The 19,159-nt window shown below is 43.7% G+C and overlaps 1 protein-coding gene across 5 annotated transcripts in view; it reads right to left on the bottom strand.

Annotated features, from left to right (window-relative positions):
* LOC135491390 (plexin-A4-like) overlaps positions 1-19,159 on the bottom strand; it is a 219,650-nt gene that overhangs the window by 180,515 nt on the left and 19,976 nt on the right. For all 5 annotated transcript variants that reach the window (XM_064777229.1, XM_064777230.1, XM_064777228.1 and 2 more), the window contains exon 4: positions 6,729-6,857. In XM_064777229.1, coding sequence (XP_064633299.1) covers positions 6,729-6,857 — 129 coding nt within the window. The remainder of the gene's footprint in view (positions 1-6,728; positions 6,858-19,159) is intronic.

Below are 19,159 nucleotides of genomic sequence, written 5' to 3'. Positions count from 1 at the left end.
GACACTCTTACTTATGATCCACACCTACGAAACCAAAAGTTGCAAGAATTCAATGCATTTTCGAGGCCCAATTTTGAAACAAAAATCGCCTCCTATTTAGCGGCCACAACGCGCATTATAGTATAGATGTGGGACTTTTCAGAGGTGGATCATCATAGGTAGGTCAGCATGACGCAGGGGGTCAAAAGGAATGTCATCAGCATGGTTCATAGCCGTTCTGTTCCTATATAAAAGTGTTTAACTGTTGTTGACAAGGTGTTTCCCCATTAGAATACAGCAGAATCTCTTTATTTAGGACACCCTCAGGACCGAGAAGCACTGTCCTTAATAGAGGTTTTCACTTAAGAAGGTTCCTTATCTGGAAATGGCACCTATGGCTCCAACCTCTGTTATTTATTGATCTTCTTAGAGAGCTTTTCTTCAAATAACACAAAACTTTTCTTGGATTTGTCAACATAGCCAGTGATATCTTATCAGAGGTTCAAAGCATGCTCTGACAAGGAGTTGAGCAGATTGAAATGAAAAAATTGACACGAATCACCCCAATTTTGATCACGCAAAGGTCACGATGACTTGCTGTTATCGGTAACTCATAGTGTTAGGTCATTTTTCAAGGAAGCTTATGAGCTTCTGAGCCCACACAAATATGCACCTGTAGAGGTTTTTCACAAAAGTAAATATTATTTTGGTTTCTAGGGGGCTGGGACCATTTTAGGGGGTAAAAAGGACACAGTGGTGCCCCCTAGGAGCGGGAGGGTACAGTGCCCTTCTAAATATGCACAGCGGACTAAGCACTACTGGAGCAGTGTGTTACTGTTGCGACGACAACCACCCCTGCACGCAACCACACCAGGCAACAACATCATACGGTACGCCAAACAGATTGGCGTAACATGCCAATAACTGCCACGATATCGGGTGGAGGTGACAGGCATTCAATGTTGTCGCTATTTTTTCAAACAGCAACAAAAAGGAGTGTTGAAGCTGATTAAGCTCGCTTCAGGTAAAACTGGGGATAAAGCCTGATAATGTATGTTGCACTTTTTCAAGAGGCAATAAAAAAGTAGTGGTGACATTTTATAACCTTTGGATAAAACAATTTTGTAAAACGATTTTTCGCCTGAGCAAAGCGAAGATCCATTGTACCATGCTATCTGTTTTTGGTGCTGCTAATCAACAATATGACTGCCCCCTTCCTCAGGCAAGGCACGTCTTCATACTTTCAACCCACCACCAGGGAACCCAATAGATGTCTTGAAATGTTCGATGATCTTTGAAAGACATTTCTTTTCTCCCAGTGCCTAGCCTATAGCTCCAGCCTTGCCTACAGCGGCCAAAATGCCTGTGTTTCATCGCAACTGTCAGAAAGTCACCAATTTCCCTACAAGTTCTTGCCTTGCCCAAAAAAGAAACAACATCACAAAGCCCTGAAGGAAATCGACTTCTTCACCAGTACCATCCAATATCCTTGCGTGAGCTGACTTGGCTACAGTTTCCTTTTCTTCACCGATTACTTTTTTTAGCGCCAACATAGTTTCTTCTTGGCTTTTTCTCTTGTAATCTGCAGATATTACTGCATATGGCAACAGAGCAGCTCACCAAAGTTGTAACCCTAGAAGAAAATTGTAGGTCCCTTGGTTTCCCTGCCGTTACAGATCCCCTTGTATTGCTTGTCAACGGACTCAACAAGGCAAAAAGAAGAATAACCATGGCAATACCCGTATTTTTTACATTTCATGTAGAATCTTGTCTGTTCTGAGGTTTGACATGGTTATTGCTTTCCAAACAAGGCAGACCGAGGCATCCAATCTTTTCGTAATCATGTGATTGCCCTGCCTAGCATGAGCTATACTATCTATTAACGCGAGGGAAATTGTCTTTTTTTTAGAGTATCTTCCAATAACTGAGACGACTTTGGTTTTTATGAGGCTTATTGTCTGATAATGATGGAGGTTTCTTCCAGGCGGTAGCAAAACATACAGTGATAGTATTTCAGGGAGATTAGAATAGAAGGGCTGAGGTGCTTGATTTGAAAGTTCTGGTGGATCTGTCCTGAAAAATTCATTCCAGAATTTGACAGGGAGCATTAAACTAAGTGCTTCCGCATACCTCCCATTCGTTCAATCACACTTTATCACAGCTTATTCAAACCAATAGGCAAAAAATCTGCAAATATCCCCGAGGCAAATTTAGTGATTGAGTGAAATCAGCTGTTCCAATTAAAAGACAACCGCTACAATAAAACGTTGGGATGCCATCAATTTGGTCCATTTTCTCTAAAAGCAGAGGCAGACAGGATGAGTGAGACTGCCGCCTTGGGGTCGGCTGTAAAAATATCGGGTGTTTTTCTTGACGATACCCGGCGTTTTCTTTAATAGCTGAAACTGCACATTCATACTGAGGCATGTGTTCTGCCTCGACATATCATTTTTTTAAAATACATTGTTTTCAATGCAAGATTTCCAAAAATGGGTCTATGCACCGTGATGGGTTTAATTTCATAACTCTTTAACATAATGTCATTTTTGAAAATATCTTGTTTTTCAACCAAGGGGTGTTGCCACCAAACAAAACGATATTAAAGTCCGGTCACTGTTCACCCGACACTGTTCATTTTCTTTGGGTAATGGCTTCATAACAGACAGCTACGCAATATTCCTTGGGAAGAAATTGTAATTTTACCATCCACTGAGAGTGAAAACCTTCCAAAATGCAACCAAAGCATTCGTTTCAACATCGGAAAGACGCGGCTTGAAAAAAGCATCAGCTCATCTTTCGAATTGTGACGTCTGGACGAAAGATAGCGGCGGAATAACGAACAATGGCAGACTCCATTATGACAGCATCTCTAGCTCAAATGAAAATAAGGAAGCATCAGACTCCAACAATTTGATTATGAAAGAAATGGCCAGCAGCTATGAACCTGTGATTTCTTTCGTACGGCAAAGCTCAAACAAGAAGGAGAACCTCCATCTCAAAAGGTTTGAAGTGGAATATCTTCTGAAGCAGTGATAGCAGGTCTCGCTACCGAAAGCGCTTTGCCAACATCAACCTATCAAATGGTGCAAGGATTGTCTACTGAACACAGACATCTGCGTAGAAGAGAGGATACCTCCTCGCTTCATGAAATAACGACATGGACTATGTATGAGTGATACTTCTATCAATCCCTAACACTTCCAAATTAATTCGTCTCGGTGCCTGTGGTTTGTTTTCACAAGTTTCTTTTCTGTGGACACTGGTAAGTATAATGTGTGTTTTCACAGTTGACGGTCAACAACCGGTACCAGTGCGCTCGCTATGACTTGGCCACATCCAAGTGCGAACTACACAGCCAGTAAAGGAAATATTGAACCTTTCAGGTCAGGTAACACATCCCCAAACATGCCAACGGCAAAAACTGATATCATTTAAATGGTATCGTCTTTAGGGAAATACTGCAAACTTGAAAAATATTGCGCCTATAATTTTGAAATTTGCTAAAGACTTAGAATACTAACCCCAACCCGTTTACTGTTGCTTTGCCTTCATCGACCCAAAAATGCATGTCAACAAGCTTCAATCTGACGATGAAATGAGCCATGCCTCATGTTGTCATTCCCGTCAACACAAATTGATGCAGCATAGCATCGCTAGCAGTAGCGTCTATTAGCGGGCGCCATAGCTCCAAGCACAGCGACTCCACAATTGAATAATCCCAGCATTTTTCAATCAAATTGGTTTTAGTTTTTGTGCCGCTGATTTTGTTGCTGTGGGGTGCGTATCAACCAAGTCAACAGAAGGCAATTTTCAATATTCAGCATCGACTTGTGCGAGGGAATTGGCAGCCCCTTTTGATCTAAATTTTTAATTGGCAGTTCGTTTGCGCTTCGGGTTTTGCTCAACACAAACTTGAATCAAAGATTTAAAGCTGGCATGTCATTCATATGCACTCGAATGATTGTTCTGCCTGTTGTATGTGTCATCACTTCCCAATTGACAGTTGTTAGTATCAGAAGTGGCAGGCTGGTATTGGTTTATTGGACAGAACGGACACTTTCTTTTCATTTTGATGCAAGCTGCCATCTTTTTCATAGATTTAGAAATGTGTTTTTTCGCAACCCTTGTTTGCCTTTTGGATGTGTCTGAGGGGATCGATACTTAAAACCTTGTGTGCTCAGCCTGACGTGCAATTCAAGGTATAGCTAAATTCAACCAAACCCACATCATAGCTAATTACTGACACCTCCTTTTGATTTTGACTTAAGCAGGCAGTTCCTTCCTGTCTTTGCTTACAAGGATGCTGTTAGATGTTTCTGAAGCTTGTCTGATCCGCCAAAGGATGCTATTAGATGTTTCTGAAGCTTGTCTTATCCGCCACTATTGGTACCAGGAACTATGAGTGACATTGGCATGTTGATGAGACTTGGTTCATATTGCAGCCAGAATTCACCGTATGAAAATCTAACATGTTTTAATAGCATCTCTACTCCTGATATCCAACATCTCAAATAACTGCTCTGCAAATGTCCATAAAGGGATTCAGTATTGTGATTATACATATTTTGTTTTCTAATCCAGAACATTCTGCAACTCAAATAATAAGACACGTCACCCTGACACATCCTAACCAATACAACTAGAAACCCATAATCAGAAGAATATAGTTTAAAATCAATCAGACGTCTTCTCCATTTTCTATAGCAACACCAACCCTCACAAAATTACCCCAACCAGAAAATCACCAGTGTCTCATTCCAAACACTACAGCTCATGTTACAAATTCAATGCTATAAAATCATCCCAAACAGGAACTTTTAAACCCGGTGTATTTCTTCGCACAAAAAAATTGATACATTTACATTTCAGAAAGGAGACCATGTCATCTTTAGACTCCACCCAATAAAATCTATCACCGTTTGACGTTACGTATTCAACATCTCGAATTATTTTTTGGAACGCTCCCCTTCTTTTGACTTCACAGTCACAACGATGTTTTGACACACTATCCCTTACAAATGTTCAGTGATATCACCAATGATTACAATTTCAGTTGCTATTTTCGATTTGGAAATTATAGAGTTCAAATTACACCACAATCAGTGTTCTCCCAAGGGCTGTTTATGAGAAGGGGAGATGATTTCAAGCTAAGAAGACTATGGTTTCTAATCCATTGATGTACAGTTTCAACACAAGATGCAGGATGGATTTTGACCATTTTGTTTCAGACATTATTTCATGCTAAGATGGCTGAAGTTGGCAATGCATTGATGTACTGTCAGTCTAGAGAAAAGAGAAAACAGGATTCAGGCCTATTTGATTGGTAAGACTTTGGTAATACAGCAGTTTTATACAGGAAGCAGAGTGTATAGATTCCGGTCATTTGAGACGATATTGATGGATGCATTAATGGTGTGTATGGAAAATACATTGGCTACATATGAATAGGTATAAAACGATACTAAAATGGTGAATTTGGTATTGAAAGAGCTTATTGATGTTCGTAATGGCGTTCATGTGGCTCTGGTGACAAGGTTACACTTAGGTTAGGACTAAAGCTGGTGACAGAATACCGGATTAAGTATTGCATAGTTTGCATGTTTTCAAAGGCAAAATCTATCGTTGGATAGCGTATGTCAGTAGGCAATCAGCAAAAAGCAGCAGAACATGCAGCTTCCTCTGAATCTATTTAGTCATTGGTTTTTTAATTCAGCACAAACGCAAATCTGTTGCCTATCAATTAAATCAGTTCGTACCCACGGGGTAGAAAAACACTTCAAAATCATCTCATATGTACTTTGATTTTCTATAAAGTGTAATGTGACTTGATATTACTTTTTATAACTGGCGGCCATTCCGACAAGATGAAAGAAAATTATTGCTTTCAAAGAAAAACTTCTGGATAATGAAATTAAGGTTGTCAAGAAAGTGTGATGTGACGGAATTTGCCGGAGGGTTGCCTTTTGTAATAGACACCTGTGGAAGCTGAGTGTGTGAGATAGGATATTAAATTTGAAGACACATTTTCTTCTTTGATAGCATACATATTCCATCAGTGGAGTGGTTTTGTTCTGAGTGATGTCTAGTTGGATTGCTCAAAATATCATCTGGTCCATTAGTAGAATCCCCTTCATTACCAGTCAGGGTGCAATACACATGGCCGGGAGAGGGCAGGAGGCAAACAATGCCCAAAGATTTTTGATCGATATAAGGAGGGGGGCAATTGAGAACAACTAAAGTCCATAGGGCCATTTTCAAGGAGGATTGATTCCATTTCAATTTGCCTCAATACACTATGATATAGTGGAACTCCCCATAGCGGACACCTCTCCATAAAGGATGAAATGGCCAAGGGCCATTGTGCTCACTGTATAGATATTTGGTGGTAAAGAATTCATCCTGGTTAAGAAACATGCTACACATATAGTATATAGATCAAACCACAGTAGTACGACATGTGATGTATCGTTGCTTGGAGTAACTACCATACAAATATCATCGATAGGATACGACGACGGACACTGTGGTATTGTATAGACTCACCTAGACGGTGAACCAAAAACCTCTCTTTGAGGACACTGCATTTGGTCCAATATTGGTCTTTCCAATTGAATTTGACCTCAATACCCAGGACACCTCTCAAGTATGGACAGCTGTCCTGAGGTTGTCCTCAATAGAGAGGTTTCACTGTCTAATATCTAATATGATAGTGACATTACGAAATTCAGCTTCGATAAAGACGCACTTACCGTTTGTTTAGTCATCACGTATATATATTCCTGCTTGTTCGGACTGAAATGCAGATCGCTGTTTACTTTAGTAGTATCCACACTGACTGTTTCATATTCCTGAGCATGAAAGCTTGATTCCAAAACAACCTGCAAAATAGAAACAGAAAGATTTTTTCATGAAATCGTCAACATGAATGCACAAACACCCTGTACTATTCACTAATGATACCAATACCATTATCATCTGCCAAAATGTCCCTGCTTGACATCATTTCTCTTCTTGTCAATTTTAAACAGGAGAAATAATATTGATATAGAATGGTGCCATATGGTCCTTTCCCACTTTGCTACGGACCATTTTAGAAATGATTTGATAAGCGACGATTAACATTTGTGCAGCCTATGACGTAATACATGAAATGGCGAACTCCATGCAATGCACACCAGAGCGCCGACAGTCCGATGCCAGACTGTGGCAGTCCATCGCAGGAAAGTGGTTAAAGCTAGTAGCCTAAAACAAATTAATCAGGGTTTAATTAATCAGGCATTAACTAGTAATCACTTTGCCCATATGAATACTTGGGATATTGAACAGGATAAGTAATCTGAGTAGAATATGACATAGGTCATTACCGATAGCATACAACTCTATTTGTTGACACTGACTGAATCAATGCGATATGTTGATTTGACAAGCAGTCGAGACAAGTAATACTAATAGCTATGCAAAAGATTATCATCTATATCATTATTCGGAAAGTTCTCTTGGTTGATAGGTTTGTTTGTATCTGCACACTTTCTTTGTTCATAAAATATCAATAATTTCATATGTAAATTTTGTTTCAGTTTAGTATCAATTCCCGAACTGAAACATTAACAAACCTTTCCAGTTTTATAGTAATGCCAGTCATGTACACTAGCAACCATGCCCTTCTGAAATCCACTCTAAACAAACTGAAATCCATCAAGAATATTTCTATGCGGCAATGTTCATGGTAATGCAAAGAACATTATTTACCACTGAGTTCCTTGCATAAATATGTCAGTTCAGCTTTAAGGCAAAATCTTCTCAAGTGGGAATACAAACTATGGTTACGGAATGAGGAACGACAGCTTATGAAAACATGCAAGATATCTTCGCGAGCCGGATATGCGCCAAGAAGATGCATATTACTAAGTCGAAACATAATGCTCGGTAATGAAATGTACAAGCTTGCAAACACATAGGCTGCCTTCTGAATATCAGTCATAATGAAATTATCACAACAAATTTCTACCCTAATTTCAGCATTGACACCGTGAGGTCAGATTTCTGGAATCTGACTGTGGTGGAGCAATACATTATTATCATCAAAGATATATAAGCGAGCAATGAGATTTGACATGTGGTCAAACATTGATAAGGCACAGTGCCCATCATTGAAATATTATTTTGCCTACTACATTGCAAGCAGAGAATAAACCCCTGTGTGCATGCAACAATAGTGGATTTAACAACTGTCGATTGACAATTTCATCAATGGATGTCAGAATTTCTGATTCTTCACATGTTAAAATAGAACTGGAGCACAAAGTAAATTTGTCAAGAATTTGCTAAGGGTTAAAAGGGTTAAAAAAGATATATGTAATTACAACTTGATACATATTTATAATTCATATTTGTAGATCTCATAGTTTTCCCTAAAAGACTCGTAGATCAATTATTGACAATGATTAAGGCTTTAATTCGTGAGACACGAAGTGTTTCCATTGCCGAAGGGCTTCTATTATCAAGGGGAAAAAAGTCTGATATGATTATCCGATGTAGAATCATGCACTGCTACTGTTGTGCAGAAAATGCCCATTTCCTTACAAGAAATGGCCATTTTGTTAGTTCATACTTACCTATGGAACACTTTTGCATGTTACTCCATTTGGGCTCAAACACAAGAGTATCCCTTTAATTTTCTAAAGGGAGAACTGAGTTAACAGCTCGGCCGCCAGGCGGCGCCCTGACCGATCCCGCGAGATCGCGCCGATCTCATGCCGCCATATTTAGTCTTTACTCTTGAGCGTTAATAAAGAGTATGTCCCGTTTGTGGGGACGGCGGGAGGGCCGTGTTCCATAGGTAAGTATGAACTAACAAAATGGCCATTTCTTGTAAGGAAATGGGCATTTTGTGTCATTCAAACTTACCTATGGAACACTTTTGCATCGAATCCCAGCAACCTATTGGAGGTGGGAAACGAGGACTTACCTAAGGCTGAGCTGTTGTTCCATCCAGGAGGCACCACCGGCATATTAGCTAAGGAGGACCGCCAGGGGAAAGAAATGGGGAGAACCGGAGGACCGGTATTTTGATCTCGGTATTACAATCATATTATAGAGAGTAATAGACCCATTCTCCGGAAAGCGCTAGAATTGCGTAATAAAACCATCTTCTTTCCGGCAACAGAGCTTAGAGCAAGTAAGGCATGTTGAAGGGTGTAGAATGAATTATTGCTAAACAACAATAAGAAATTGCGTCCTTTCTAGTCTACTAGGGGTTGCCTGGATGTTGAAGATAGGGCATATCAAAAATGGCGCAAGATGCGCGTTTGACTCTTCAATCGGGCTTCCCCCCCCTTTTTTGATCTAGCCAGGATCAAACAACATGCCCCGCAGACACAATCGGGCCGATTGTGTGCATGCCATCTACGAGGGAAGAAACGTCTCGTAGGTAGAAACGAGAGAATGTGGAGTGATTACTCCAACATGCAGCGGAAACGACTTCTTGAAGAGCAACTCCTCGGTAGTTAGCCCAGGAGGTGGCTAGTGCTCTAACTTCGTGCGCTGAGATGTAAGCTAGCGCACGAAGATCAGAGGAAGTCTTCAAGGTGTTGTAGGAAAGACGAATAGTCTCCACAATCCACCTTGAAATAGTGGCGGCCGCTATCTCTCGTTTATTTCCCTCCTTGTAGGACAAAAACAAACGCTCTCTCCCCTGGCGGATACCGGGAGGTTTTGTCCTATTTATGTAGAACTTTAGGGCCCTGACGGGACATAAAGTTCTGTCAGGAAGATCATAAGAGATCGTTCCTGACAGAGAGGGAATAGTAACCGGGGGCCGAGAGGCGGCCGGTCCCTGGTTCTTCGCCAGAAATCCTGGTATAAAAGCCAAGATAACCTCCCCTCCCTCTCTAAAAGCCAGCTTCTTAAAAGAAAGTGCATGGAGCTCTGATCTCCGTTGGGCGGTAGCCAAGGCTACTAGAAAGACCGTTTTGAGTGTCAGATATTTCATGGATGAAATAGACATGGGTTCAAAAGGATGCCTCATGAGCACCTTAAGGACAACAGAAAGGTCCCATTTAGGGGTGTTGTGAACCGGTCTAGGACGCTCTAATAACATTCCTCTGAAAAGAGGGGTTATTTGGTCCTCCCAACGAAGATCCCAGGTGCTTAAAACACGGAGGGTAGAAGCGATGGCGGACTTGTACCCTTTTATAGCCGTGACAGATAGTTGTCTTTCCGTGAATAATTCAATAAGGAAATCAACTAATCTGTATATAGAGGGAGAGATCGGATTAACTCCGTTCTCCCTGCACCAGGAAGTGAAGGTAGACCACTTTCCTTGATACACATCAAGGGTAGACCCCCTTTGAGGTGCGGACATGCGCTTGACAGCGATGTCCGAAAAGCCTCTCTGGTGGAGATGCAACTGGATAAGTTCCAGGCGTGAAACTTGAAAAATCCAGGGTTCTGGTGGTAGCATCTCCCCAGGGGGTGCCACAGGAGGTGCTTCCAAGTAGGAAGACTCCTGGGGTGATCTATCAGGAGCTCCAGCAAGGCTGGGAACCAGGCCTGATTTGGCCAGCAAGGTGCGATGAGAGTTATTCTCACCGGATGGCTGGTCAAGATCTTGTTCAGGACTGGTTGGATGAGAGGGAGGGGTGGAAACGCATATGCGTTCAGCCCGACCCAAGAGGCTGTAAGGCTGTCGACTTCCAGGGCCTCTTCGTCCGGAAGTGGAGAGTAATAGATGGGAAGGCGATTGTTCAGCCTGGTGGCGAACAGATCTACCTTCGGAGATTGCCAAAGGCGACAAAGGTCGTCTACAATCTCCTGATGGAGTGTCCACTCTGTCTGAACTAGCTTGTTCTGACGGGACAGGGCGTCGGCAAGGATGTTGCGATTGCCCGGTATGTGTCTGGCACATATCGATACTCCAAGGTCGGCACAAAGATGGTAAAGCTCCCAAGTTAGCTGGCAAAGAATGCCGGACTTTGTGCCTCCCTGTCTCCTGACATATGCTACTACTGTAGAATTGTCGGAGAACAGGGTTACTCTCCGATTCTTCAGGCGAAGGGAAAGAGCCCTCACGGCCAGAAGGACAGCCTTCATTTCCAATATATTTATTGGAAGAATGGTCTCCTCCCTTGTCCATAGACCTCTTATGGACATGTCCCCGTTGTTCAGATGTGCTCCCCACCCTAGTAGGGAAGCATCTGTGAACAGGGACACTTCTGGGGGCGGTGGAGCAAGATCTACACCGCTTTGGAGACGAGTCTCCGACTCCCAGAAGTTCCAGACGTTCTTGAGTAGGTATTGAGGTATCAATACCAACTTGTCTAATGGGTCCCTGTGGGGTTTCCATAGAGACATTAGAAACATCTGGATGGGACGCATATATAGACGGCCAAGGGGGATTTGGTCTGCTGCCGAATTCAGAAGTCCCAAAAGGCTCAAGCATCGCCTTGCGGGAGCTTGAGTCCTTCCTCTGAATTCTGCGACGAGATGAAGAATTTTCTTTATCCTGTCTAGGGGGGGCAGCATTTTCCCTATGGCCGTAAGGAACCGAACTCCAACGTAAACGAAGTCTTGGGATGGTATGAATTCTGACTTTGTTTCGTTGATAATCCAACCTGCGGAAACTACTTTTTGCTTTAGAACCTGAAGTTGTTGCAGTAGTAGTTCCTGCGATTTGCAACGGAGTAGCCAATCGTCTAGGTAGTGATGGAGCTTGAACCCCATCACGTGAAAGGGAGCGACGAAGGCTGTGACTATCATCGTAAAAATTAGGGGTGCCGATGCCAGACCGAACGGCAGGGCCCTGAATTGATACGTCTTTCCTTCGTAATGGAATCGAAGGAAGTGTTGATAGTCTGGATGGATCGGTACATGTAAGTACGCATCCATTAAATCCATCGATACCGCCCAATCGTTGGGCTGTATCGCCGTTGCTATAGACCTGGTGGTTTCCATCTTGAAATGAGGAACATTCAAGAAGGTGTTTAACCTGGAAAGGTCTATGATCAGCCTCCATGTCCCTGCTTTCTTGGGAACCAAGAAAACGTGGCTGTAAAAGCCGGGGGAGCATGGATCTTGAAGGACCTGGATAGCTTGCTTCTCCAGTAATGTCGCGACCTCTGCTTGGAGGGCAGAGGCCTTGACTGGGTCCTTCGGTGGCTGAACTGGGGTTGGATATATGGTAGTCGGGGGGGGTACGGTTGAAATCTAGTTTCACTCCGTACCTCAACATGTTTGGGACTGGGGACCCCTTTGGGCACCAATCGTCCCAAATGTCTGCAAATTTTTGCAGACGGCCCCCGACTACCGGAGTCGGCTCCTTTTTGCGTCCGGGAGGAGAAAGGAGGGGGGAGTCACCTCTTCCGGCCAGCACCCCTTGGGCGAAAGGAGTGCTTAGTCGGACCGGATCCACCCTGGTTAGAGGAAGTATTTTTCCTCTTTCCAGTCCGGCGACCCTCCGCTTCCCGTCGGAAGGATCCAGCAGGAGCAGGCTGACTAGGCGGGGTAGGCCTAGGCAGGACCTGCCTGGCGTACGGGATTGAAACCGATGCCTGCTGGGGCCTCTCTATCTTTCTAGCGTTAGGTAGAGAGGTCTTGGCCCTCTGTGTCGCAGTGGGGGCATATAATTTGTCCCAATCTTTCTGTGCTTGAGCCGCCTCTTGTACAGAATCTGCGAACAGGAAAGAACCGTCCATAGGAGCGGTTCTTAAGGCCCCTTCCAGCTGGAGGGATCTGATGACATTGAGAGAGCCCAGTGCGGCGTCTCTACGGAGTAGGACGCTATTTGCTGCGGTCTTGGCGGACAGCGCAATAGCGTGCCTAATCGAATGTGACAAGGATGTCACAAGCGATTTTGTGTCATCAGATAGTGACTCATTATCTTTTAGGGATCTGGCTAGGGCCAGGTTAGTGTGCTCTGCGTAGGAGAGCACCGCTAACGTGTTTTTGGCCAGACCCTCTTGTGCTCTAAGGTCTCGGTAAGCCGAGGAGGAGGTCACCCTAGGCACGAGTTGGTCCAGCTGTACATCGTCCTTTAATATGGAAGTCGATGCTGCAGCTGGACAGCCGGCCGAGCTGACTCGATAATAGTCAGCGCGGTACTGCCTAACGGGAGGAAGTTGTGCCGTGAACAACTTCCCCGGTTTACACCAAGCTTCCGGTCCGACTGCCGGAAGGACAGGGATGGAAGTACGTTGGTGGGCGCCTTGTGAGTCTCTGATTGTACGCTCCAAAAGTTCAGAGACTGCTAACACCGACGGGGAGGGAGGAAGGAATTCAAGTGCCCGAGTGGAGCCTTGAGAAACCTGTGGATTGGGATCCACTTCCTGTCCCCAGAGTGAAAAGGTCGGTGTTGACAAGGCTGGCAGTTCCGGCGGGGTAGGGCACAGATCCTGCGGGAGGTACGCTCTGATCAAGGATCTGAGTGTCCTCATATCCGACAGGATACTGGCCTCCTCTGGTGACAGCTCCTCCTGATTGGGGGAGCGGTAGCCTGGCTGAGAACTCTCGTTCTCAGAAAATTCCTCTAAAATAGAGGAGTCGGATGGTGGGTATCCGATGGGACCAGGCGCACCAGAGGAACCGGAACCCTGCTCCAGATGGCTGAGTCTATCAGAAAGACCTGCTACCATCTGGATGAGCTGGGACAGTTGCTGTCCCGACTCGGGTTCCGGACCCGACGTGCGGCTTCTCTCAACGACGGGCGGTTGAGGCGAGGGTGAGCGCATAAGCGAACCCTGGAAGCCGTATGTGCGGGCGAATGGGTCTTCCGGAAGCGGAAGTTGCCCATATTCTGAACTAGAGTTCAGATGTCCTCTCTGCGTAGCTCGTTCCATGGGAACGACGCCTCTGCTACGAGGAGGGGGTGGCACTTCCGGTTGGTTCCACCCAAGAGGTTGGCCAACGTAGGAAGGTGCCTGCATTTCCGGTAGGACGAAGTCCGAAACCGGAAATGCCCGTAACTCCTTCGCCGGTATGGAGCTACCGGAAGCCCTTTTAGAAGGAGGTACGGAGGGCGGAAACGCTGTTACCGAAGACGCATGGCGTTTCGGAGGTGGCGTTATAAGGTCCGGCCCTACTCTACTGTGTCCGTGAGGACTGGGGTTATTTCGCAGTAAAGACTGAGAAAAACCCCCAGTAGAGTCTTCGGTTACTGAAAAACGGGAACCCGCGTCAGTAACCGGAACTGCAATCGGCGGACCGGAAGCAGGGTGCTCCCGCGGGTACAAAGGGCTTGTACTCGGGGGAGCGGACGACAGGGGAACCGGAAGGTTCCCTGAGGTCCGGGGTATATTAAACCCTTGGAGACTTATTGGATGTAAGTCTCCCTTGGGACCACAGACATTAATAATGTCAGATCCCGCATCCTTCGCAGCCGCGGCCGGAACCGGAACTCGGCTGACGGAAGGGGTGGTGGCGGGAGGTTTGCTAGACCTCCGGGTTATATGCCCGGAAACGGAACCGGAAGAGGGTTTAGGCGTCTTCGCTGCCCGTTTCCCGCCACCAGACGCATTCCTTTGTGGTGAGACAAAGGATGCCGTCGGAGGGGTACGCCATATAAAAAATGGTACCAATGACAATAAAAACACTGGGAACCCCAAGTAGGCCAGAAAGGACGCAATAATTAATGGAAAGGAAAACATGCCTACTTGAATTAAACACTATTGCAATGGATCTGAGTCTTGTTCATTACAATAGAGCGGAGAATAGCCTACTTAACTCTACCCTACCAAGATCAAAATAATGGAGCCGGGTCGACTAAGCTAGCTAAGAAAATGTCTATAATTAAATAGACTGGACAATACTAATGCCAAGATTAGTTTGGCGGTCTACTCCGTAGGTGAATGAACCCAAAAATCGTCTAGACTTGGCTGGTTGAATTTGGTTTTAAATCGAATTCACGGCAGCTTTGAAAAAACGATGTGCTTCGTAGAAGCACAAGAGTAAAGACTGAATATGGCGGCATGAGATCGGCGCGATCTCGCGGGATCGGTCAGGGCGCCGCCTGGCGGCCGAGCTGTTAACTCAGTTCTCCCTTTAGAAAATTAAAGGGATACTCTTGTGTTTGAGCCCAAATGGAGTAACATGCAAAAGTGTTCCATAGGTAAGTTTGAATGACACAAAATGGACATGAGCAATAGACTGCGTGTGCAAATTTAACGTGTTTTATAAAGTGCTTCGCAATACTTGAGTATAAGAGACATGAAGATGATATTTGCAATAAGACTGATTGAGTGAGTGGCAGTGATATCTGCCCTTCAGGACCGCAGCCCAAGAGAGGTCTTGTCCTGCATGACGCCAGATGAGTAGTGGCTCTGGCATCCATGCTGGCCCTCTTCCCATACATGCCAAAAGGAGTTCTCAGCCCTACTGCATCGGCTGCTGACAGGTCCAAGTCTCCAAATGTGATGGCACTCCCTGCCAATTTCTCGGATCCCTGCATGGCCTAAGAGAGTGAGGATGGACTGTTCTAGATCACAGGGAAAGAGTTGCCCATTCAACAGGAAGTCTAAAGTCACTTCAGCGCTCTCAAACTGACATAACACAACTACAGGATGACGACTACGTGCAATCATTTCATATCAAAATGAAGTAAAAAATATCAAAGAAACAAAAATCCAGTTACTGAGATATTCAGCCTTTCGATTTGCCATACATCAGAACTTTCTCATCCCCATCAAAAATTTCAATGAAATATTAATGAATTTTAAAAGAATACGAAATTTTTAATTTCAAATTTTCATTCAATTTCAAAGAATTTTATGCCCATGGGAATTAGTAATTGATCATCAGGAAGGACTACACCCCACAGCTATGATTCAGACACAAATGTGTGCCTCTCTCTTGCATCGTTTGCTTCCAATGTGTCTAATGGTATCAGTTTATACATATTTGATAAGGATCTCTAGGCTAAACCTAATATCACGCCACGCAGGGCATCAAGATGCGTAATTCCAATAACGATCGTAGGGACCTAGCCTAGCTGGTGATCGTGGTTCGTTGGCAGCTCTCATGACCATCTGCTCAATACAGAATTCTTGGCAGTGTTTTTGTCAGGTTCATTATAGCATGAACAAGGTGACCCTGTGATCTAGATTTTATTACAGCTAGCGGAAGACTTTCACTTCCTCTGAAAAACTCGTACAAAGAACACTTTATCTTCCCAGTTCTGGCCATGAGTGTATCCAGTGTTCTCCACAAGGCCATTTGTCAGCGCATTTCATCCTACCTTGGAAGAGCCACCCGACCTTGCTCTCGAATTTTGTAAAGGGTTCATATAGGGCCACCCTACCTTAAATTACTGGCCACCCTACCTTGTGTTGCACACTGGCAAAACTTCTTAATACCAAGAGTACCACCCTACAGTGAGATTGGGGTGCTTGACAATGAAGGGTCTGGCCCTGCCTTCCTTTTCCATTACTCGAGTTTACATTCAATATCATAATGTTAGTATTCAGTTTCTGGTATTATCGGGTCCATCATCTCATAACATTTCCATCTGCCCGAATGTGACACTTTCCATTCACAATCACAAGGAAATGTTAGGTTGAGTGACCTCCAATATTCCCAGAGTGGGAGACACCGTTGTCACCAGGATACCAGCAGAACTCAGATTCACGTCAAGTCTGACACTCAGTAAAGCATGATGCTGTTTGGTGTCATTTTTTCCAATTGGCTGACGATGGTAGGCTATATCATGCACGATTTAAATCGTAGCTATCCCAAGAACCCTTGGGACAGACCCGGAGGTCCAATTTCAGATAGCTTTGCCAACATATTGTCAAGGGGAGCCTCATCCTTTCACTCACAGCATCCCACGGGACCTAACCCCGGCAGTTTCCAGATCACCGGGATCGTATTTTTTGTAAATAATGGGAAAGGTGTCTGTTTACTATTGTGTGTCAGCGAAACCAGAGAACCAGAAAAAATGCGTATCACGCCAAGAAAATACCTCATTATAAAATTCTAAAGCTGGGTCCACCAGTGCATTTGATGACGTCAGATTTTCTCAGATAGGGAGAAAGAATGAACCCCAAGAAATATGAAGCGGTGGTGAATTAACGGATTCATTTTCACACCTCCGTAAGTCGGAGACCTCCAGTGTATTATACCGAGCATTGAACCGTCATGCGATGATAAGCAGAATCATTCGGTGGGAAAATCTTCGGGATGAGGACGGTGAGTTTGAATCGTCTTCAATGCGTCATTATGGAAAGTTATCTGAACGAATATGGGCATGGGTGCTTCCTCTTGTTGGTGACCAATGACAAAACAAGCTTGATTGAATGTGTATTATACCCTTGTGGGGTTCCAGAAGAGAAACGTTCAAAATGATTTCTAAAAGGTATGAGAGAATATCTGGCATCATTGCGCCCTCAGTTGTTGATGACCAATGCGAGTTAACCCGCCCCTTAGGGATTAATCGAGAAGAGAAACTTTTAAAAGCTTTTAAAAGTTATGAAGGAATATCTTACAGGGCTGCCCCTTCAGTTGTTATGACCAGTGACTGCACAACTTTGACGGAATGCAAGTTTACTCGTATCTCTCTGGGGACACCTGAAATGTGTCGAGCGGTTTCAGCATAAAGAACTGCGCACTTTGCTTTGTCACTGACTTGGATGATGTGCAACTGGATTTACAGTAACCAAAGAGCAATCACTAAAACCTCCTTGGTTGCAACGCGTCACACATACTCATAGCGATCAATGGATCTTCCACTTTCAACAGAAATTCAAGACTTCGAGGACTTCAGGGAATAGATTCGACATATTGAATTGAGGAAGATTAATATCATTTTCTCTCAAGTATATGTTGATCCTCTCCCAAAGGGCTTGCACATTATCACGATAGGTATTGTTTCAGCTCACTGAGGGCATTAAGTAGGACCGAGTTCGCAGCAGATTTTCTCAAACTGGTACCTGCATGCAGTGCCAAGTTGATGAATTCAAAGCCCAAATGATTCTGCATTTTCATGATATTTTGCAGCCCAGTGTTTCAGTTTTATTTGAGGATTTGCTGCCTTCTTCAATTTTGGTTCTGGCACCTTAACCCTTGCTTATGTTACCCATTTCAAGAGCTCTTTCTTAATATTTATAGATTTTTACGTAACAGGGATGTTACTTCAGAAGCATCAAACCAAACTGATTGATTGATGATGAGGCAGATGTCACGAAACCAACACAAGCACAATTCGAATACCAGCATCGAGTTATGATTTTTCACCCATCTTTGTGAGGAAGAATCAGAATTGAAAATATCGCTGCAACCACACGTGCCAAGATCAGTTTCCACGTGAAAACCATGAATCATGCCTCTTGTCATTTTCCTCAACAGAAAAAGAATTATATTCATTTCAAAGAAACCATGATTGAAAAGTTTTATAGCATGTTCCTTCGTCATTTAGTCAGATCACGAAAACCTCTTTGTTTATTGTATGGATTTTTTTTCATGGGGAAATAACAAAACGCACGTATGGCTTTTTCACAAAAGTTTCATTGTCGGAATTCGCTTCAAATGGTTTCCGCCCTTGTGGGAACGAGGGAGGCAAAATATCTTTCTTCAGAACAAAAGCTGAAAACCTTCCATCTTTCCCATTTAACTATCGCATTTCTACAAAGGGAACTGATCATCTTTCTAATGTGATGCTCATCCTTGTGAGATGAAATTGAAATATTCAACCATTCAAAGCTCCTTTTTAGTTTCATATTACACTTTTTTATCATGGACTTCAGACCGAAGCCAAATCTAACAAAGCCCTCTGTCTGCAGCCCTCGGGGCAATTGCAATTAAACCCAAAATCTTGACTTTATAAATCTCCTTCCCGGACATGGAAAATGTTCAGGTGAATTCTCTGACAGAAAATCTTACCAAATTTGTGGTATATCTGACAAATTACATTAATTTCAAATGGTCTGATTTGTAATTGCAAAGCTTGTCAAAGAGAGATGAAAGCAAAGAGTATTCCTATGTGTTTAATACCTTAGGCCCCTATATCCATTTCTCTCAAATCGAGAAATGGAAAGGGTTAAAAGGGATGTGCTTTCATTAGCCGTATCAAGGCGCATCTTGGCAAATCGGAAGCAGAAACTTGTTGAAAAAGCCTCCTTAGCACACGTATGATTCACGATACGATGACTAAACAACCATCATTTATACAATTTTGTTTAATTTTTCACGCAGAAGC

The sequence above is a fragment of the Lineus longissimus genome, chromosome 7 (genome assembly GCF_910592395.1).
Source record: "Lineus longissimus chromosome 7, tnLinLong1.2, whole genome shotgun sequence".
In the NCBI taxonomy this organism is placed as follows: domain Eukaryota; kingdom Metazoa; phylum Nemertea; class Pilidiophora; order Heteronemertea; family Lineidae; genus Lineus; species Lineus longissimus.
This window is presented reverse-complemented; position numbering and strand designations above follow the sequence as displayed.